This window comes from Microcebus murinus, chromosome 14 (genome assembly GCF_040939455.1).
Source record: "Microcebus murinus isolate Inina chromosome 14, M.murinus_Inina_mat1.0, whole genome shotgun sequence".
NCBI lineage: Eukaryota > Metazoa > Chordata > Mammalia > Primates > Cheirogaleidae > Microcebus > Microcebus murinus.
Genome location: NC_134117.1, coordinates 70,268,679 through 70,292,289, shown reverse-complemented (window position 1 = coordinate 70,292,289; position 23,611 = coordinate 70,268,679). Strand labels below are relative to the sequence as shown.

Sequence of the window (23,611 nt, the reverse complement as noted above, 5' to 3'; positions counted from 1 at the left end):
TTTAATAGGTATAGAGTTTCAGTTTGGGATGATGGAAAGTTCTGGAGCCTGATGGTGGTAATAGAATATACGACAATGAATGTACTTCATGCCACAGAACTGTACACTTACAAAACGGTTAAAATGGTACATTATGTTATGTAAATTTTGCCAGAATTTTTTTTAAAAGGGTGGAGTAAATAAATGAATGTGAGAGCCCAGACTCTAATCCACATCACCGGACTCCAAAGAATAGCCTTGTTTGCACCCATAATGTTCCACACCTTGTAGCCCACCACATCGTACCTCCCTTCACATTCTTCCCAGTATGGCATTAGCCACGCTGGAATTTTTTTATTTGTTTGTGACCAGATGTTAAAGGGGGACTCTTTCTGCCTCAGTTTGACAGAGGTTCCCCATACCAGGTGCCATCGTTTCTCCACATTTCCCAGCAAAGGAAATGATCAGAGTAGGGTTTTATGGATCCCACCCAAGAGTGACTCCTACAAGGGGCAAGGCAACCTCAGCAGAAAACAACAGGAGTCACAAAAGCTAAGAGAACAGCTGTGGCCTGAGTGTGAGGAGAGCTGTTGTGGGGAGTGGGGCCCACAAAAGCCCAGCCAAGACTGCACCATGCCCTTAACTCTTCTGTCCCCCATTCCCTCTTCAATTCAGATGTAGACCCTGGAATGAGACCTTATGTAACTGAAAGTGACCAAAGCACTTTTTTGTTATCTGATGGTGACCACAAAAACTAAGGGACCTGCCTAGGTTGCTCATCTGGCCCACATAGCATGTTTGAACAGATAGGGTTAGGGCACAGGGGGAAATAAAACTCTTCATCGGTTACCCACTGACTGTCCAACAGATGACTGTTTGCTTGTTTATGAGCTGTCACGTACACACAGCTAACTCCAAACCCGGGGACATCAGGGATCTAATCTCTCTGGTTCACTGCTGTATCTCCAGGCCCAGAGCACTGCCTAGCCCAGGTACTCAGTATGTACTGCTGATTGAACAAATGTTCTCTAGCACAGACACTGTGAAAAGAGTACAGATGTTGTCACTGTTTAAAGTCACTAAGTTTTGGGTGGTCTGTGTGCAGCAGTAGATAATTGATACTGAGGCCTTGCACCGGGCCATTCCCCAACAAGGCAGAGACCTGGGCTTTTAATTCCCTGTCAGGCTGCATGTGGCCTCAGGGGCCATTCTTCAGGCAGTTCTGCTCTAACTTGCTCTGACCTCAGGCAAACACAGAGGAATGTGGGGACACAGCATAGAGGATACCTCTGAAGACGAGGAGGAAAGGGTAAACATGAACACCTCAAAGAAAAGAAGGGATCTCATTTCATGTTGAAGGCACACTTAGCTTTTTGTATTCTTCATCGGACAGCAGGACATAGGCAGCAGAGCACAGATATATCAAAAAAGGCAGAGGTGACAGTGGTCCCCTGAGTAGGAGGACCTATTAGAGTGTAGGAAGAATAGTATAACTTTTATTCATATTTATTTTTTGTCTCCCTTTTTAAACATTTGTATGCTTTATAATGTACCTTAAGTCAATGCATAATTTATAAATTAAAAGTATACATATATTCAAGTGTTTGCTCAAAAATGTTTTACTGATATAGGGCTACACAATTATAGACTATTAGAAGCCATGGGAGAATGCGGCCAGGCCAGAGAGCCCTGGGCCCATTAGAAGCACATTACATTATCCATGCTTTGACAAAACAGGTCTTTTCTGGGTTCTCCTTCTCCACCACGGTAAAGCTGCAGTTATTCTGGTGGAAGATTTTCTTGCACTTCTTTTCATCATAATTCATGGGTTTGGAAACACTGTCAGTGAGACAAGATCAGGCTTGTTAGAAGCAACTCCTCCCCCAGGCTAGCTTTGTGCAGGAAGCAGCCCACACTCCATCTGGCTAGGATGCCCCTCTCCAACTTAAGGGCACCCCTTGGCTAGAAGCCCCCAAGTGCTGTCTATACCATACAGTCATATAGACCACCCCTAACATTGGGCCTACATTCCATCCTGCACACAGAGAAGGACAGCAGTAAGTTCTAGCAGCCCCAGAGGCAGGTCTGAGCTACTTTCTGGCCGGGCATGTTGTTGCAGCCTGGCTCTTCTCATCCTCCCTATTCAGGAAATGGCCAGCAGTATTATTGCTAGAATGTAGGAGGGAACACTTGTCCCAGGCCTGGTGTGAAGGCCTGTAGGAAGACGAGCTGTCTCAACTAACAAAAGCAAAGGGTCATTCCAGGACAGGGGTCATGTAGCCCATGAAGAAGCTGATAAAAACTGGGGACAACCTCCCCAGAAAAATTCACTTACATGTTCAGTGGTGCAAACAATTTTAGGGTTCATTGTCCCCTTGAGGCCCATTCATAGGCCCCAGATTTGTTTGTTTGTTTGTTTGTTTAGGAGACAGAGTATCACTCTGTTGCCCTGGCTAGAGTATCAGTGGTATCATCTTAGCTCACTGCAACCTCAAACTCCTGGGCTCAAGGCATCCTGCCTCAGCCTCCCGAGTAGCTGGGACTACAGGCAGGCACCACCATGCCTGGCTAATGTTTCTATTTTTAGTAGAGACGGGGTCTTGCTCTTGCTCAGATTGATCTCAAGCTCCTGAGCGCAAGCTATCCACCAGCCTCGGCCTCCCAGAGTGCTAGGATTACTTGTGTGAGTCACCACGCCCGGACAGACCCCAGATTTAAATTGGCCCTGCCCATAGTACACACGGAAGCAGCCATTCCCAAAGCCCTTTGTGACTATGTTTCCTTCCAAAGGTAGCCCTTGACTTTTATTTTAACTAAATAGGATATACATGCCAGTCCTCTTCCCAAAGCCATCCTCACCCAGTGTCATTCTTCTATCCTAACTACTTGGCTCCCAGGACACCTGAATTTGCAGCCCTTGGTGGTACAAGAGGAGAGAATAACAAGAAGCTCTGTTCATAGCCAGCAAGACTAAGGCACTTGGCACTGAACAGGAGGGACCAGTTACAGGGCAAACTCTCAGGATCAGTCCTACAAACAGAAGCAAACACTGAATTGTGCCTTCAACACTATAACTTTGGTTTAAATCTTTTTGAGACCAAGAAGTGGTTAAGTTGTAGTATAGAAAAATATTTCAAAGAGTTTTAATGAGGTGAGGTAGTCCTAATGCTAGAATATAAAGTGGAAAAAGCAGACTACAAAATTGCAACATAAAGTTTGATGTTTAGCCCAGGTCGGAAACGGAGCAGGTCAAAACTCCCGTGCTGATCAGTAGTGGGATCGCGCCTGTGAATAGCCACTGCACTCCAGCCTGGGCAACATAGCGAGACCCCGTCTCTAAAAAAAAAAAAAAAAATTAAAAAAAAAAAAAAGTTTGATGTTTACTATGTAAAAGAAAAGAAAGGCGTAGAAAAGAGACAGAAAGAAATTATGATAAAATATTAACCATTATTATCTTTTGGCAGTTGGGATTATAGGAAAGTTTTTTTTCTTTTTTCCTATACTTTCTAATAGTTCTATAATATGTTTTACTTAGAAAATTAAGGAAAATGTAATTTAAAACTTTTAATGTTTAAAAATGGTTATTTGCTGGTGGAAATGTAAAATGGTGCAGCTGCTATAGAAAACAGCTTGACAGTTCCTTAAAAGGTTAACAAAGAGTTACCATATGACCCAGCAATTCTACTCCTAGGTGTATACCCCGAAGGAATTGAAAGCAGGGACTTAAACATACTTTCATGCCAATGTTTGTAGCAGCATTATAAAGATGGAAGCAACTCAAGTGTCCATGAACATATGAATCAGTAAACAAAATGTGGTATAGCTATTCATGGAATATTATAAACCAAGCATTAAAAAGGAATGAAGTAGTGATACATGCTACAACATGGATGAACCTTAATAACACACTGAGTGAAATAAGCCAGACACAGAAAGACAAACGTGTGATTCTATTTATATGAAATATTAGAGTAGGCAAATTCACAGAGACAGAAAGTAGATTAGAAGTTACCAGGGGCAGAAGGGAGGGAGAATGAAAATTATTGCTTAATGGATAGAGAGTTTCAGTTTAGGGTCATTAAAAACATTTTGGAGGCCGGGCGCGGTGGCTCACGCCTGTAATCCTAGCTCTCTGGGAGGCCGAGGCGGGCGGATTGCTCGAGGTCAGGAGTTCAAAACCAGCCTGAGCAAGAGCGAGACCCCATCTCTACTATAAATAGAAAGAAACTAATTGGCCAACTAATATATATAGAAAAAATTAGCCGGGCATGGTGGCACATGCCTGTAGTCCCAGCTACTTGGGAGGCTGAGACAGAAGGATCGCTTGAGCCCAGGAGTTTGAGGTTGCTGTGAGCTAGGCTGACGCCACGGCACTCACTCTAGCCTGGGCAACAAAGCGAGACTCTGTCTCAAAAAAAAAAAAAAAAAAAACCATTTTGGAAATAGTGGTGATGTTTGCATAATATTGTGAATTTACTTAATGCCACTGAATCATACACTTAAAATGATTACACTTTAAAATGATACACTTTAAATGATTAAATTGGCAAATTTTATGTAATATATGCTACCACAATAAAAAATGTTCAAAAATAAAGTGATTGTTATTGAAAAGATATCAATTCTTTTAGAACTTTGTGGTAGGAAATGAAATTGTGTAACTCGCAGTCTGTGTGCAAGTACAAGTTGCCACCACAAAGGGCGTTTTACCAGATGCTAATTTCAATTGAAACCAGACCTAGCTCTGTAGGCAGAGGAGCAGTTAAAAGAGAGTAAGATGGGAAACCACAAACATCAGGCACCCAGGTGCCTGGAATCAGTGGCTGGTGACCTTGGCCCCTGGCCCCAGTCAGGGAGCTAGCTTCAGGTTGGGCAGTGTAGAGACCAGGATGTCCCCACGCCGCTGCCCAGGAGCCAAGAGCCTCTCCACTGTCAGTGAGCACCTTGAGATTTGGGCAATGTCCTGTAGAGGATGCAATGAGTCCAAAAACTTCTCCCAGAGAAAGTTTAATCAAAATCTCTACTTTGAGGTCAGGAGTTCAAAACCAGCCTGAAGGCCGGGCGCGGTGGCTCACGCCTGTAATCCTAGCTCTTGGGAGGCCGAGGCGGGCGGATTGCTCAAGGTCAGGAGTTCAAAACCAGCCTGAGCAAGAGCGAGACCCCGTCTCTACTATAAATAGAAAGAAATTAATTGGCCAACTGATATATATATATAAAATTAGCCGGGCATGGTGGCGCATGCCTGTAGTCCCAGCTACTTGGGAGGCTGAGGCAGAAGGATCGCTTGAGCCCAGGAGTTTGAGGTTGCTGTGAGCTAGGCTGATGCCACGGCACTCACTCTAGCCTGGACAACAAAGCAAGACTCTGTCTCAAAAAAAAAAAAAAAAAAAAAAAAAAAAAAAAAAAAAACCAGCCTGAGCAAGAGCGAGACCCCGTCTCTACTATAAAAAAAACAGAAAGAAATTAATTGGCCAACTGATATATATATATAAAAAAAAATTAGCCGGGCATAGTGGCACATGCCTGTAGTCCCAGCTACTCGGGAGGCTGAGGCAGAAGGATCACTCGAGCCCAGGAGTTTGAGGTTGCTGTGAGCTAGGCTGACGCCACGGCACTCACTCTAGCCTGGACAACAAAGTGAGACTCTGTCTCAAAAAAAAAAAAAAAAAAAAAAAAAATCTCTACTTTGCTATGGCAAAAGAAAAAACAAAATTCTCGGGACAAACAAACTTGGTAGGAGATGAGGCAGTTGCAGGAAAGAAGGAGTTGGTTCATTCCCCTATTGGGAGCAGTATGCCAAATGGGATAGGCCACATGAAAGGGAAGAGGGAGAGGACACCTTGAGCCCTGATCAGGTGACAGGGACTGCCCCAGACTCCAGGACACAGAATTGACACAAAGAAGGCATCAAGTATTTGTTGGGTTGGTGAATTTATATGCAGAATTTCATTTAATTCTCACAGCCACCTGATTATCCCTATTACACGATGAGGAAACAGAGGCTAAGAGAGATCCAGAATCTTACTCAGGGTCACACAGCTAGTCTACAAGGGAATGGATATTCAGACTCAGGTTACTCTGATTCCAGTATTGAGGCTCTTCCCACATCACTGCAAGGAGCAGCCCTTGCTCTCTTTTCTACATTGGGTCCACGGGAATCTTAGAAGAGGGTCATATGGATGCAGCTGTGATAATTGCTGCACCAACAGGGTGAAGATGCCTAGCCCGGATGGCACGGATGTGTTGGCCACCACAGAGGCAAGCTCCGATGTGAGGGAGGAAAGCTTCACCAGCCCTCTCCCTGGCTGGGATACAATCACACTCCAGAGTGACATTGACACTTGATAACAAAGACAATGTCACATTTCTACAGCCACAAAATCAAGAGGCAGCTGTAATAGCCCATGCTCTGGCCAGCGCAATACCCAGGAGCCTGCTGGACAGCGAGCCAATCTCCCAGTCCTATATGCCTCTTATTTCATTAAGCACTTAGCATGGGCCTGCTCAAAAAGTGTAGTTGGACTTTCCAGACATTTAAACTTCAAAATTCAGCAGGACTCGGGTGTTTTCAGTTAAGTCAAGAGCTCCCTCCTCTACTCACTGGTGTTGTCATAAGGCACTTGTTAAAATTCAGAGTCCTTGGCCAGGCGCGGTGGCTCACGCATGTAATCCTAGCACTCTGGGAGGCTGAGGCGGGCGGATTGCTCGAGGTCAGAAGTTCGAAACCAGCCTCAGCAAGAGCGAGACCCTGTCTCTACTATAAATAGAAAGAAATTAATTGGCCAACTAATATATATATATATATATATATATATATATATATATATATAATTAGCCGGACATGGTGGCACATGCCTGTAGTCCCAGCTACTACTCGGGAGGCTGAGGCAGAAGGATTACTTGAGCCCAGGAGTTTGAGGTTGCTGTGAGCTAGGCTGACGCCACGGCACTCACTATAGCCTGGGCAACAAGTGAGACTCTGTCTCAAAAAAAAAAAAAAAAATTCAGAGTCCTTGGCTCCTCCCCTGCAGATTCTGATGGGTAAGTTCTAGGGTGGAGCCCAGGAATCTGTATTCCAGCAAGCTTCCTGGATGAGTTTGGACCAGACAAGTTTGGGAAATGCTACATCACAGAAATGTTTCTGTCATCAAAGCCACTCCTGTTCTTGCTAAACACTACAGGCCAAGGCTGACGTGAAGAAGTCAGATGGATTTGGGGCCCTGGGGGTGAGGTGGCTGGTACACAGATATAGCTATGGAAGAAACAGTTAAATTAGGACCACATTGCAGGTACTCTGTGTTTTATCCACCAAAATACTAGACCTCTGGTGTCCAGGGCAACCCAGCAGAAAACATCTGCGCAACCTTTGGGCTGACTTGAACTAAACTGAGCAGTGAAGCAACATAAGATTTATAGTCGAAGGCACACTACAGATAATCCCTTACACATCACTTCTATTCCCTCTGCCTGTGCTCAAAGCCAGCCCAGTTCTTGCAAATCTCCAAGGCCAAGGCTTAAATGATGACCAGGCCAACCTTTAGAACAGCATCAGACCACTGGATACACTTTCCTGTCTTCAGGAGCCCATATGGATGGCTATAAGTATTTAGGTTCTTGTCAAGTAATAAAGGTTCTTGTCAAGTTTCAGAACCAACTTAAAAGAAATAAGACTGAGCTGAAAGCAACCCACATGTTCATCAACAAATGAATGGAGAAGCAAAATGTGGTCTATCCATATGGTGCAAGGAAATTCTGGCACATGCTACAACATGGATGAACCTTGAGGACATTATGCTAATTGAAATAAGCCAGTAGCAAAAGGACAAATACTAAATGATTCCACTTACATGAGAGACCTGGAGTCATCTCATCAAATTCATAGAGACACAAAGCAGAATGGTTTTGGGAGCCCAAGGCCAGAGGATCACTTGAGCCCAGGAGTTCGGGGTAACAGTGAACTGTGAGCATCACACCACTGCACTCAAGCTTGGGTGACAGAGCAAGACCCTATCTTTAAAAAAAAAAATGAAATGAAAATAGAATGGTAGTTTCTAGGAACTGGGGGCAGAATGGGAGAGGAAATGATTATTTAATAGGTACAGAGTTTCAGTTTTGCAAGATAAAAAAGTTCTAGAGATGGATGGTGGTGATAGTTGTACAACAATGTGAATGCCACCTAAAGTGAACACTCAAAAATGGTTAACACAACAAATTTTATGTTATATATATTTACCACAATAAAAAAGGAAAGAAATAGGACTGAAAACTAACCTCCCATCACAACACCAAGAGTGAACGCTAATATAAACTATGCACTCTGGGTGACAATGGTGTGTCACACATTGTAATAAATGTACTACTGTGTTGGGGAGGCTGATGGTGGGGAGGCTGATGGTGGGGAGGCTGTGCACGCATTAGGGCAGGGGTTTATGGGAAATCTCTTTATCTTTGCTTAGTTTTGCTGTGAATCTAAAACTGCTCTAAGAAATAAAGAAAATAAAAGAAATAAAATAAAGAAATAAAAATCTATTAAAAATAAACTAAATCCCCTGAAGGGTGGGAGTTTACAAGAGGGAGTAGCTGGTCCTCAGAGAGCAGCTACACCCCCTGTTGGCCGCCATTGGCTTGAGACTTACACGCTGCAACAGTGAATTCCATCTTCTTCGCAAAAGCACCTTTCACAGTTGCGATTATTCCACACTGCCTGGAACCGGTGTATGGTTCCATCACTGCCCTTGCATTCTAAAACAACACAGAACACCATCAGTGCAAGCCCTGCGGCGAGAACAAGCTCTGTCTGGACAGCCCCTACTGTCAGCACTCCTCCCACACAGGGAGCAGCTCATGAAGTTTGAAGGTGTCTTGTGGGGACTGGGTCTAGAGGAAAGGACGGATAGATGGAAAGAACATGAGCAGATGAATGAAGGTTCAGGTGAAAACACCTGCCCGAAGCTGCTGCATTGCTGTGTGCAAAGGTCAGCAGAGCTGACCTGTATGGAAGTTGTTAAAGAAATTAGCAAATGTCCCTGACCTTTTGCACGTGTCCTTGGAAATAAATACAGGGAGGAACTTAGCTGAGGGGGCCATTTTCTCCTGCAGACTTCAGCCTCTCCCCCTCTGTCTAAACACTGTGTGTTTCGAGTAACTGTTCCTTCGCTACCAAGCGCCAGAGCCAAAAGCTGCCGCTACAGAGTCTAAAGAAGGTGTTTCCGTATTCACTCATGGCTAAATTCTGGTACTGTCCAGTTTGTGCCACAGATAATGTTTTCTTACAGTAAATTTACATCCTTCCAGATTTTATTTTACATTTCAAGAAAAAAACAGGGCCCTCCATTTTAATCTCGTAGTTATTATGAGCCTGGAGGTACCCAGGGCTAAATTTTTTTCCTGCTAGATTATCTCTAGATTATAGAATTGTCACTTTTACATTTTTCTTTGCTTTGTGTCAGTGGTTCTCAACATCTTTGGTACTTAAAAAACATCTATGTCTGGATCCCACCCCAGGATCTCTGGATGTAGGGCCTGGGCCACTGTATTTTTAGAAAGCTTCCCAAGTGATTCAAATGTTCCACAAAGGGTGATAACTTCTGCTTTAAATCCTTGGTGGTCTGAGTATGCTTGGAGGACCAGCAGCATCAGCATACTTGGGGCAGAGTCTCACACTTGCTTCCAGGTATGCTGATGCTGCTGGTTTAAACCTGCATTTAAACACTATTCCCAGGGAATTAGCATGCATATTAAAGTTTGAGAACTACTGCTTTGGAATAAGAAATCATTCTCAACCCTGTCTGCACGTAAGAGTCAACCAAGGAGCTTGTAAATGTGCAGCTGTGACCTCAGAGACTGTGATTCACTTAGTCTCAGATGGGGCCTGAGCATCGGTAAGTTTCAAAGCGCTCTAGGCATCCTCTACAGCTAGGGTTGAGAACGACCGGCCTACATAAAAGGCAGATTGAAGTACCTCAGTTTACTAGCCCTCTTTCTCATATAGATCCAAAGACTTTCATCTGCCAACAGGTTACATCTACCAGGCTGCAACAACATAGTAAACTTTGGAAAACCAGGACTTACCGCTGGAAGAAGCACCTACAGTTCCCTCACGCGGTATGACACGGCACTCAGCATTGCACAGAGTCACGAAGGTGGCAAAGGCCAGGAGGCTGCCCAGGAGAGCGTTCTGCAAGGAAAGAAGGGCCCAGCATGGAGAATGAACGGAGTCAGGGTAATCCTTGCCTGAGTGTCGTGCTCGGGGATTCCTGCTGGGCTCTGGCAAGCGGTTATATAGGTGGAGCTTCTGCCCTCAGGCAATCTAGCAAGGGAACAAGACCTGCACAAGTCACTAACACAAACTCCAGAAAGAGTGAAGTCAAAAGTCACAGAGCAATAATGATACTGTGCTATTTCATTACAGAGGAAGCTCAGAAAACCTTTGCACATAAGGTGATTTTAGCTGCTTTGCAGAATATATAGAATTTAAAGGACAGAAGTGAGGGCATGGAAGAGAGTTCCATGAAGAGAATAAAACATTGACAAAGATATAGAAGCAAGAAAAATAGAGTTGGAAGCCTGAGGAAGCTAACTAGGGTAGTTGGAGATATGACTGGAAAAAGAGGTTGGAGCCAGGTTATAAACACAGACTGTGAGGCTAAGAGCTTCATTTTCCAAATAATAAAAGCATCTCTGGTGGCTACATGAACAAACCAATTAATCTAACTGGAATCAGTAGGACAAGGAAAAGTATCAAGTTGCTCTTGTCATCTTTTTGAGATGAGCTAAATAAACAAACCTGAACATGGTAATTTCCAGGAAATTTTCTAAATGGAAGATGATTTTAAATGAAATTTATAGGCGACCACTGGTTTACACGGAGCTCTTGCACCAGGCCCAGCAGATGAAACCAAACGAAGTCACTAGTGCTCTAGTTCCCTGCCACCAAGCTGGAGTCACTCATGCGCAGGTTCCCTGCCTCCAGCCAAGACTGGGTAGTCCATATGACCTTCCCAGAAGCCAGGAAAGAGAGAGAAAATAGCCATAGCCCCAAACAAGTCAGTTTTAGCCAGCGTGATAAGGAAATCCCCTCTGCTTTAACCTTTACAAGGAAAGTCGCCTTGAAAAGACCAATTTACTTTTTGTTCTCTGTGCCTGCTTTCTTCAACCCTTCTCTGTCTATAAAGCCAATCATCTGCTCAGCTCATTAACACACTCAATCTATTTTCTAGAATGAGATGTTGCCAATTCTAGAATTGCAAGTAAAAGCCAATTATAATCTTTAAATGTGTTGTAATTTTGTCTTTTGACAATGGAGATGAGGGTACTTATTCTGTAAGATGGCTAAAAATACTTATGAAGTGATGCTACTGGAAGTAGTACATTACTGTTATAAGATTAGAAAGACAAATATAGAGATCACAATAGAAAAACCCAGTATCTGTGTATATTTTATATATATATAAAATGTATATGTGTGTGTATATATATATATACACACACACACACACACACGCACACACATAGATCATGGCCTGAGATCTGTGGAGAATGATTATTCAATAAATGGTATTAGAACACGGGGACTACTTGGGGAAAAAGCAAAGTTAATTTCCTACTTTACTTACCTTATGAAATAAATTCTAACAGGATTTGAGAGTTAAAATTTTACAATAAGATCATAAGATAATCACAGAAAATATAGGTAAATATTTATCTTATTCCAAGCATAAAAGAAAAATACATTTGAGTATGTAAAAGTTTTAAGAACATAAATGAATTTAAAAAGATATCAAATTTGGAGAACAATATCATTATATGAAGAGTTTCTAGGTACCAACAGAAACACATCTTAGTAGAAAAATGGAAGGAAAACAAAGTGGCATTTCACACACACATACTCAATAGAAATGATGATTAAACACATGAAAAAGTTCAAGTTACTGATAATAAAAGAAATGTAAATACATAGCCCAAGATGTTGACTGTTCTGCCATCTTCAGTCCTGTGTGACAGATCACAGTCCCTCTGCCAACCCACAATGTACATAAAGCATAAGCAGGAAATACATGTGGGTTATTTTATCCCTTTGAGATTTGGGGAGTTATTTGTTACTCCAGCATAACTTAGCCAAACCTAACTGATATAACCAATCATGGGCAGTCTGAAATTAAAATTATGGTTGTTATTGTTATTATCCTAAGATTACTACTGTAACTACTACCTATAATAATCTTTTTATAACAAATAACAGGAAATATGTAGATAAAATAGAACCATAATGGGATGACAAGAATAATGATTTAATTTAAAATACTCAGAGGGAAATAGAGGCATATATGGGAAGTGACATGCGCAAGGATCACTTATGTTGGAGCTATTGTTATGGTGAGCAATTTGATAGTATTTATCAAAATTCTTAAAACCATTTACAACATCTGATTTCACCTTTTCACCTCTAAGATTTGATCCTAAGAATGGCACACAGACCAGGATAAACTCCTCCACAAGGATGATCACTGTAGTGGAAAAATGGAAAGAAACAAAATGCCTGAGAACAGAGCTGGTTGAGAACATGGTGACTCAGAAAAACACCTGAGAAGCCAATCGGAGAAGGTGAAACGACATGGGCCAATGATCACTATGTATCATTCCGTGAAATGAAGCAAGTTACAAAATTGCTTGTGTAACACGATTCCTATGATGTGGAGAAAGATGCTAAGAAACACCCTGAAGGTTATTAACCAAATTTTAACCATTTTTGGGTGGTGGGATTACGACAACGTTCTTCTTTGGGCTTTTCCTCTTATTTTTTAATTTTTTTTACAGTGAAATGTATTAGTTTTATAATCAGAAAGAAATAAACGAATTTATTTTTGAGACAGGACCTCACTCTGTTGCCCAGGCTGGATGCAGTGTAGTCATTGTAGATCACTGCAGACTCAAACTCCTGGGCTCAAGCAATCCTGATACCTCAGCCTCCCTAGTAGCTGGGCCTACAGGCATGCACCACCACGCTCAGTTAATTTTTTAATTTTTTGTAAAGATGGGGTCTAACTATATTGCCCAGGCTGGTCTCAAACTCCTGGGCTCAGGCGATCCTCCCACCTTGGCCTCCCAAAGTGCTGGGATTACAGGTGTGAGCAACCACACCTGTCCAAATAAATTTCTTTTTAAATTGCAGGATAACCTGTAAGAAAAATAAAATAAATAATTAATTAGTTAAAACCAAAAACACCTAGATACAGTTAGCTCACGCCAGGACTTGGAGTTGCACTTGCTCTGTTTCATTCTTCTTTTGCATAATCTTCAACTCAAAATCATTGTGAAAACCTAAATTCCCCCCCCAAAAAAATCCAGCCTCCTGGACAGAATTTCTGCTCACTTCATGCAGAACGAGGGTTCCTGGGTAACGGTAGTGATCCCTGGAATCTTAGGGGTCTCCTTTCATTGAGTCAGGAAATGGGGGGGTCTGCTAGTGACCAAGGCTGCAGCCCAGGGCTCGAGAAGGGGCAGAATCCCAACTCTCCTGCAGCTGCAGGGCAAGGACACTAGATTTAACGTACTGGGGATGGCGTCAAGCATGGTGACAGTGGACAGCTAATTATTTATTTTTGAGATTACCCACTTGACAATATTCTTTCTGTTTTTAATTCAAACTTGATCTTTCTTAAAATATTCTTTGCTAGAGCCGATAACGGAATGAGCTGTGTTGCTCTCAGGGGTACAGAGAGGGGCAGAGGTGAAGGGAAGGAAGCCGCCAGCCAGGAGGAGCCAAGTCATGCTGGAGGGTCCTCAGCAGTGGAGCTGAAATGGTCTGCCAGTGTCCCTCACTCTCTCTCCATTTCCTCCCCTGTAAAAAGAGGGGTTCTCCCATTTGAGTGAGTAGTGGAATGCCCAGGGAGCTAATAACACACAGCCTTAGGCTCACTGAAGAAAGTCAGGCCCAGTGGCTTGGTATATTTACTGGTAGTCTCTCAGATGAGAACTACAGGAAAAGTGATCCACACCAGTGCTGCTTTAATTTGCAGAGGAATTCCTGGGAGATCTTGTTAAATAAAGTATAGATTCTGCTTCAGTAGGTCATTGGACTTCAGACCAAAGGTGCTGCTGCTGCTGCTGCTGCTGCTGGTCTGAGAAGAGAGGTTTGGAAGTCTCTTTGCAGTCCCCCAGCGTTCGGTTCTGCCACCCGCCCTCCCTGCCTTCCTTCTCTCCCTGAATTCAGTAGCCATGAGCCCCTGCTGTGTGCAACCATGACAGGTTTCCCAGGTTGTGCGGCTTCATGGCCAGCCTTGGGGTGAAGCAGATTGGCAGTGCCCCTAGAAATTGTGTCCCTTTAGTAAGTTGCTTCTCCTGGAAGGGTCTTACTCCCTGATTAAGAGTCAAGGGTCAGCGGTAACAGGTGGTTCACACCTGTAATCGTAGCACTCTAGGAGGCCGAGGTGGGAGGATCTCTTGAACTCAGGAGTTCGAGACCAGCATGAGCTACAGCGAGACCCTGTCTCTATGAAAAATAGAAAAATGAGCCGGGCATGGTGGCAAGCACCTATAGTCCTAGCTACTCGGGAGGCTGAGGCAGGAGGATCGCTTGAGCCCAGGAGTTTGAGGTTGCTGTGAGGTAGGCTGACTCTCGACAAAGTGAGATTCTATCTCATAAAAAAAAAAGTTGGGGGTCTTCAGGGTCTTAAGCAGGGAAGGGGTATTGCCAGCTCTGCCACTTACTGAGTTCACTCTGAAAATCTGAATGGAGACCAGGAGGCCCCAGCCCACTGTCATTCTACCATTCCCAGCTTTGTCTCAGGATCGCCCAGAGGAGGTCAGCTCCACTTCTGAGGACCCTCCAGCATGACTTGGCTCCTCCTGGCTGGCGGCTTCCTTCCCTTCACCTCTGCCCCACTCTGTACCCCTGAGAGCAACACAGCTCATTCCGTTATGGGCTCTAGCAAAGAATATTTTAAGAAAGATCAAGTTTGAATTAAAGACAGAAAGGAGGCCTGCATGGGTTTTTATAGATTTTGGAGCAAAATTCTTTCACAATACAACATGACACAGTAAAAAGGGCCTTGGAACATGGTTCTCCAACTTTGCTAAATATTGAAATCATCCGGGCATCTTTTAAAACTCCTGGTGCCCATTCTCACTGCCGATCAATTAAATCTGAGAGTCTGAGGTGGGAGCCAGGTGTCAGTATTTTTCAAAGATACCCGGGTGGTTCCACTGCACAGTCAAGGTTGGGAGCCCCTGGCCTAGAGAGGAGGAGGCCTACGTTCCCGTCTCAGCCCCCCCAGTCTGGCAGGGAGACCCTAGGGCAGCATCTTCTCTTCCCCAGGTTCAGTTTCCTCACCTGTGAAATGACGCAGTAATTGTAGTTCTGAAATTATATTTAAATTTCACACAGGCCAGGCGAGGTGGCTCAAGCCTGTAATCCTCGCACTCTCGGAGGCTGAGGCGGGCGGATTGCTTAAGGTCAGGAGTTCGAAACCAGCCTGAGCAAGAGCAAGACCCCCGTCTCTACTATAAATAGAAAGAAATTAATTGGCCAACTAATATATATAGAAAAAATTAGCCGGGCATGGTGGCGCATGGCTGTAGTCCCAGCTACTCGGGAGGCTGAGGCAGAAGGATTGCTTGAGCCCAGGAGTTTCAGATTGCTGTGAGCTAGGCTGATGCCACGGCACTCACTCTAGCCTGGGCAACAAAGTGAGACTCTGTCTCAAAAAAAATAATAATTAATTTCACACAGAAGGCCCCCAAATTAGAGACATATATGAAACTTAATTGAATTCCAGAATTACTGGAAGGAATAACAACTTAGATCTCAGAGAATAGAAATAGTGCTAAATTCATCAAGGTTTTCCCAAGCTCCAAGACTCTTACTATACTCTACACATCGAATTGCAAGTAATACACACAAGATTCCTAACTGGGTCATATTTACCATGAAGTGCTCTCCAGGGGAAACGCACATCACAGCATACTAAAATAGGGAACAGATATTCTTCTTTTCTTTTCTGGTCTTTAAGTATGAAACCAGTTACCTACCATTGTGATGAGCAGGACTCCTTCCAGGCAAGTACACCTGGGGAGTGGCGCCGAACTTTATACTGGAGAGGGCAGCCGCGCATCCAACATCGTCAGGGTGCCAAGAACACGTTGGATGTTTACAGAAGGTTGACTGTCAACAGGAAACTATGGTTTCAGGTGATTTATGGTTATTCATAAATCAGGTCTCCACCCCAATTATGTATTTATCCTGTCCCCACCCCTGATTTGCATTGCCCTTGATCTCGAAGAGCAGAAGAGAACTCCTCTTTACCGAGCTTTTACCCCAACTGGGTAGATTGCTAGGCACATGCCATGTTTTTATTTTATTTCACACACAAAGAAATGGGGGCTCAGGACGCCAGCACAACAGCCAAGTGGGGAAGCTGAGTTTCTGGAAGGCATAAGAATAGCCCAGTGGGTCAGTGCAGCAGGGCCCTTCAGGCCTAGGGCTGTGGCCTAGACAGCACTGCCCTCAGGGTCTGGCATGAGACAGCAGAAATGGCCAGCCATCCTACGGGCATGGGAGAGTAGCACCTTGACAGCCCAGGTTTCTCTAACAAGCCACGTGGGCTCCAGCTTTGTGACCTTTCTAAAGGTCATCTTGAATCTTCAGTCTTCACTCCCCACTGCCTCAAGCAAGCCTTCCTTCTCTTTGTTCAATAATGATCTCACTCAATAACCCTGCTTGCCCTCTTCATGGCCAAGATGGCCTCTGGGGAACAACAATGAGCCAAACCTCCTGGTGTATTGGAGGGACTTACTATTTGTATCAGTTTACTCTGGCTGCCATGACAGGACACCACAAACTAGATGGCTCAGGCAAAAGAAATGTATTTGCTAACAGTTTTGGGGACTAGACATCTAAGATCAAGATATTGGGGGAAGGTGGGTTTCTTTTGAGGCCTCTCTTCTTGGTTTACAGATGGCCACCCTCTTGCTGCCTCCTCACATGGCACCTCCTTCCTGCACGTCCAGATTCTTTCTTTCTTTTTTTTTTTTTGAGACAGAGTCTCGCTTGTTGACCAGGCTAGAGTGAGTGCCGTGGCATCAGCCTAGCTCACAGCAACCTCAAACTCCTGGGCTCAAGCGATCCTCCTGCCTCAGCCTCCCGAGTAGCTGGGACTACAGGCATGCGCCACCATGCCCAGCTAATTCTTTCTATATATATTTTTTTAGTTGGCCAATTAATTTCTTTCTATTTTTAGTAGAGACAGGGTCTCGCTCTTGCTTGGGCTGGTTTTGAACTCCTCACCTTGAGCCAACTGCCTGCCTCGGCCTCCCAGAGTGCTGGGATTACAGGTGCGAGCCACTGTGCCCCGGGTCCTCAAAGCTCTTTTGAGCTTGCCACATTGGCCCTCTCTAGTACCATCCTCTGCCACCCCTAAAACCAACCTCACCATCCCCAACACAATTTAGAGTGTGTCTCCTACTCCCTTGAAGGGCTGTACCCCTGGCTGCCTTCCCACTCCCCAGGGACACCACACACACTCCCACAGGCTTCTGCCTTCACCTATGATGTTTAAAGTGTTCATTGACTCTGAGTTCCAGGAAGTCAGGGGCACATTCATCATTCATTGTGGCCCCCTCGGTTTCTTCTGAAACACCAAGTTTAAGGAACTTCCTGCAGTGTGAGTCCCACCTCATGTTGGTAGCAGCCAGGACTTGCTGCCCTCACATCTTTGCCTCTGGGGCATAGGCATGTCGCCCAGCTGCACCAACGCACTGAGCAGAGCCCCTTCAAAGAGGACGCAGGGAAACTGGCATCCTGCAGAATATTCCCAGGAATATATCCCAGGAATGATGGTTCCTAGGAAGGGTTTCTGGAGTCCAGGGTGTGTTGTGGTGTTACTGAGGCCACACGGTGGTGCAGTTTGAGTTATTTACCTAAACTTCTGGCAACCAAACCTCTGTCTCTGGTCTTTATTAGAGGCTTGACATTGTCTAATAAATTCCTGCTCAAAAAGCTATTAGAGCAGGTTCTACTGTTTGCAGTTAAGAACTCTGTGACCAAGACGGTGGCCATAACTTATTCCTGTCAATGTCCCTCCCAGTGACTGGCACAGTGCCTGGCACAGAGCAGCTGTGCAGAACAGGATTACATCTGCTGTTAATGCAGGCATTCCCAAGCAGGAAAAATATTCTGACACAGACAAAAGAACAAAGTGAAAAACGTGTTGTGGGAACCCGGCTGGCTCTGCAGCCGTGTTTCCACAGGGGGTCGTGTCTTGGTGGGGTTCGGTGTTGCAGGCTGTGAAGCTTGGCATGGAAAAGCCGGGTATGTGGACAAAGCCACTGCTTGTCCTGGTCTGTGAACCCGCAGGGTTGCACCAGTCTCCCAAGAAGCCGATACGTGAATGTCCACCTGACAGGGTCCTTTTATCACCCTGAGGAGTGAGAAAGGGAAAGCAGCAACAGGCACAGACAGGCTGCCCCACAGCAGCACCGCAAGAAGGTGTTTCCCTGTGGTGTCCCGAGTACCCTACTCCACAGGTGAGCTCCCCAAGGACCTCCCCTCTCCCTGGCAGCTCCTGAACTACAGCGCCTGAACTGGAGCCCCTCTCTGCTGTATCTTGCTCTCCTGTTGACCGCCATCCATGCGCCCTGTTGTCATAAAGCACCATCTTACAAACACTAGAAAGGCATGTCAAACAGTTCTGAAGGCCGGAAGTCCGAGATCAGGGTGCCGGCACGGTCAGTTCTGGTGAGGGCCTCTTCCAGGGTTGCAGACAGCAGTCCCCTCACGTGGCAGAAGAGAGAGAGAGCTCTCTGGGGTCCTTTTTATAAGGGCACTAATTTCGTTCACAAGGCCTCCACTCTCATTGCTGAATTACCTTCCAAAGGCCCCACTTCCTAATCTCATCACATGAGGAGTTAGGATTTCAACACATGAATTTTGCAGGGACACAAAGTTTGTCCATTATACCCACAGTCTCTTCCTAAACACCACCCGAGGAGTTGGGTGAGTCCAGGATCAGAGCAAGGAGATTTCATGTAAAGCTAAGACAGATGTAGGTTCTAACCTGAGTTCTTCCCTACATGACTGTGTGACCTCAACAAGTTTCTTAACATCTCTGGCCCTTACTTTACTCATTTATTAAATAGGGATGATCATCCCAACCTCAAAGGATTGGCATAAAAAGATAAAATAAATAAATAAGAGAAAAATAAATAAAATTTTTAAAAAGATTGGTGTGAAGAATGAAGCAGAAAATGTGTGTAAAGCATTCATTCCAGTGCCTGGTAAAGGGCAGCGTCATTGGAGGGAAGGCAAAAATGTCACCTCTACCTTCTTAGGGTTTTCAGTTGGGCCTGAGAACTTAATTGACATAAAACAGATGAACAGGAGAAAAGCATACCAATTTACAGGTTTTATATGACACAGGAGCTGTCACAGGAGATGAGGACACAAAGAAGCAGCTGGAGTTGAACCCTTACATACTGAGTCGGAGAAAGTCGTAAATTGTGGCCAGGCGTGGCAGCTCATGCCTGTAATCATAGCACTCTGGGAGGCCCAGGAGAGAGGATCACTTGAGGTCAGGAGTTCAAGACAAGCCTGAGCAAGAGTGAGACCCCCTTCTCTACAAAAAATACAAATATTAGCAGGGCATGATGACATGCACCTGTAGTCCCACCTACTTGGGAGACTGAGGCAGGAGGATCATCTGAGCCCAGGAGTTTGAAGTTGAAGTGAGCTACAATGACACCACCACACTCTAGCCAGGGTGATGGAGTAAGGCCCTGTCTCAAAAAAACAAAAGGGCAGTAAATTGTGAAAACATGATAAGACAAAAGGGCTTGGGCTAGGGTAGTTCGTTGGGTAGAGACATGACTAGGAAGAGAAAGGTAAATTTAACAATGTTTGTACAGATTTCTCTTGGCTTCAACCTCCCATTCTTGATGGTGACAATATTATTTTCCTTCTGGTGCAGGAAGCGCATCTTGCATATGGGGGAGGGTCAGAGCAACCTTCTTGCACATTAATTTTTTTTTTTTTTTTGAGACAGAGTCTCCCTTTGTTGCCCAGGCTAGAGTGAGTGCCATGGCAGCAGCCTAGCTCACAGCAACCTCAGACTCCTGGGCTCAAGCGATCCTCCTGCCTCAGCCTCCCAAGTAGCTGGGACTACAGGCATGCGCCACCATGTCCGGCTAATTTTTTCTATATATATTAGTTGGCCAATTAATTTCTTTCTATTTATAGTAGAGACGGGGTCTCACTCTTGCTCAGGCTGGTTTTGAACTCCTGACCTCGAGCAATCCGCCCGCCTCGGCCTCCCAGAGTGCTAGGATTACAGGCGTGAGCCACCACGCCCGGCCACATTAATTTTTTTTAAGTCTTTAGCTCCAAATAATCCTTATGCCAAAGTGGTTTATTTGGGGGCGGCATGTTCTAAACTCCATAATCATCATTTTTTATAATGGCTGGTACCACCAAGCAACAGCAGCTTGCTGTGTCCATCTCCCTGGGGTCTGATGGCCAAAGCCTTCTCTACGCTGGGAAGTGCTAGCAATGCCCTGCTCAATTCTGACTCTGTGATGTGCTGTCTGCCTTCACACTGGTTACAGGTCCACAAGCCACAACGTGAGGCCACACATCCCTGGAGACACACTCTTGCCATCATATGTTCCGAAGCCGGTGATTCTGGGGAAGAGGGAACGTGGAAGGAGCTACCTTCTGTAGGTGGTTGATCTCATTCCATGGAGGTTTTTACTCACTAAGTCCACGTCAGCGGTAGGTTCAACTTCACATCTTATGAGATTCCTTCCCCATCATATCTGCTAGGAGAACCTTTTCTCCTGATGACCTCCAAACCTCACTTATCTGTAGTTTTGGTCTTCTTGTCATTTCACAGACGGGCCTTTGAGGAAAGATGGGCCAAGCAAATATTGGGAAACACAGGAGTTCTAATACATCTGTTTGACAAATACTCATTAAGTGCCTGTTCAATGTGTTCTCATTGCACAGCAAGTACTTCCTTTTAGTTCCAACCTGGGCTTATCTCATTTTCAAAAAATACAACTTTCTACAACTTAACCCACAGGGATTCATATTTGCTAAATGGTTGGTCTCTTAATCAAACAAACATAAATTCCTGCCTTCCATGGGACACAGATGCTACACACAAAACATTAAGTGTATCTATCTATTTTATGGCCTTTATAAAGGCCAACTCAATTTTACAAGTGAGCTTTTAAAAGTTTCATTGCAACAAGCCATATTATATCTGTTAAATAGGAACTGTTGTAATCATAGCATCTCAGAACTGGAGAAGTCCTAAAAGGATTGTGTAACTTGATTTTAACAGACAAAAACTGAACTGGAGGGCTATGTTATGATTTAATATTTGCTAGTAAGTTGTGGAGTCCTAAACACTGACAGAGGGAAGGGCCATGTCTCAAGAACATGGCAAAGGAGAGATGCACAGTGAGAGTGGGTGGACATCTGAAGTTGGAAATAGAACCAGCCTGCGTATCGCCCATGGCTATTGCAAAGACTTAGGGAATCGGCAGGTGGGAAAGAGTGAACACAAAACACCCCATAAACTAGGCTTTCCTTGCTGTAATTATAACAAAGGATGTTCAGGAGCACCTTGTGGACAGCTATAGGTCTAATTTCTAGTCTTTTGGGATGAACCATGCTTGAAAGAAGAAATACTGTTTCGTCAGCAGAAGCTTGGTCCTGCTGACACTTGACTAACCAGGTGGCAACGGGAGAGAACATGCTGTCCTCCATTGCAACCACAACCTGATGGGCTGTTTTAAGATGGCCCTTGTAAGCCAGGCTTTGAAATGAAGTGTTCCTAATGGACATTGCTGCTGTTGATCACTTCTCACGGAGCCCATGCAGCCAGCTGAGAATGGCCATGGCAGCTCCTACTGTGCCGTGGGCAGCCCCTTACATCTGCTAAGTTGCAGTTTCTGGCTACTGTAGCAGGAGGGCTTATCTCACCTGGCTGAGGGACAGTGGGCTCCTGTGGATGTCAGCCATAGTGTGAGCTCCTCAGCACCCCATCTTTGACTGCAGTCTGCCTATCCCCACCTGTGGGTCCACCCTACAGGCCCCTTCCCCAGCCCTGCCCCACAGAGCAGCTCAGCCTCACGGAGTCACACAGCGCCCGGCTGATGCTGCGGCAGAGGTGCCCTTCCTAGGATCACTGGGGTCCCCACTCACTGGTCCTCAAGCTGATGACTGGCCCCCCATCTGCCCCCGTTCCCATCCTTCTCCAGAGCCTCACCAAACCACTCTCTCTGCTCTTAGGCTTTCCACCAACGGTACCTCCTCCACATTCAGAAGATAATCTCACTTCCTGTCTCACAGAGAGACTAGAGGCAAGGACTGCCTCTCCCCATCCATACACACTGACCTCCACGTTTCCCTCTTCCTTCACCTTTCCCTCTGGGTCCCTTTCTCGTCCCAACATGCAATATAGATCCCGTCCCCCACACATGCCTTCCCAGGGACTCCCTCCATAAAGGCCAGCCAGCCTCCCAGTGACAAGCAGGCATGAAGGGACAGACAGAAACCTATCCAGTACGTGAGGACTGCCAGGTTCCCAGCCGGATGAGAGTCAGCCGCCCTGCAGAGGCTCTCACTCCTGGCAGTTTCACTTTGTAGAGCCTCATGTCTGCAATACTGCAAGGCAGGACAGCTTCTGCACTCATCAGGATTACGTTGACCGTGTTAGAAACTGAACACAAATGAGCATAGGCAAAAGGTAGTGTTTTGGGTTCAAGTGTTAAATCCAGAGGTGAATCAGCTTCTGGATTTAGAAGTTCAGACTATGGTGGGCATTATGATAGAGTTTCCACGATCTAGAAACCAGAAGGACAGAAGCCTCCCCCACCCACGTGTTAATTTCTACATAATGAATATTCTCATTTACTTCTAAAATACAATAAAACTAACACACTTCTGGATGCCAAAAGATGTACAAAGGGTCTTTCTTACAGCAATAGGAATGCGATAGGGCCAACCCCTCCGCTGGGTGAGGGTGGCGATGGAATGGGCATCCTGCAGTTCCAGGGAAAGAACTGAAGCAGGAGAGACAGCCACTAATAGAGTATCAGGAACTGTCATGGTGCAGGTTCCTGGGCCCTCTGGGAGCAATGTAAATGTGGTGAGCCAAGTCTACTCTGGGTGGGGTGTCAAAAGAATGCACTAGAAGCTGACAAGCCAAGGACCAGGAAGACTGCTGGTGGATAATCTTTCTTATTTTCTGTAAGGCAATTGGAAAGCTTATCCAGATTAGTGTGAAAACAACAAATAAAGCACTAGGAACAAAGAGATAGAGCTAAAGCAAACATCCAGGATTAGCTGCTGAGAAACCTGAGAAATAAAACCAGGTTTTGTCCCAGAGATCAGAGAGACCCAGGCATCCCCTTGCAGCCCAGGAAGTTTCTTGCTTGTCAGGTGGATTAAAGACTGTTTGGTCACGGATCATGTGTTTGCAGCTTACAGCTGCAAAGTGCCTGGGAACCACCTGCCACCCCACCTTTGATGCGGGTTGTCCCAGAGACTTCTCCCTTTGTGGAACTGATGCCTACCTTCTTCTGAACAAAAAGTGTTGACAATAGGCTTTGGTGACAGTTTGTTTCTTCTTCC

The 23,611-nt window shown here is 45.1% G+C and overlaps 1 protein-coding gene across 1 annotated transcript; it reads right to left on the bottom strand.

Annotated features, from left to right (window-relative positions):
* Positions 1-1,688: 1,688 nt before the first annotated feature.
* Positions 1,689-23,086, bottom strand: MSMB (microseminoprotein beta). The gene is made up of 4 exons (XM_076009662.1): positions 22,958-23,086; positions 10,051-10,156; positions 8,616-8,721; positions 1,689-1,818 (listed from the first exon to the last, which is right to left on the bottom strand). The coding sequence occupies exons 1-4, from the start codon at positions 23,084-23,086 to the stop codon at positions 1,689-1,691; spliced, it is 471 nt and encodes a 156-aa protein (XP_075865777.1).
* Between the last annotated feature and the right edge of the window lie 525 nt (positions 23,087-23,611).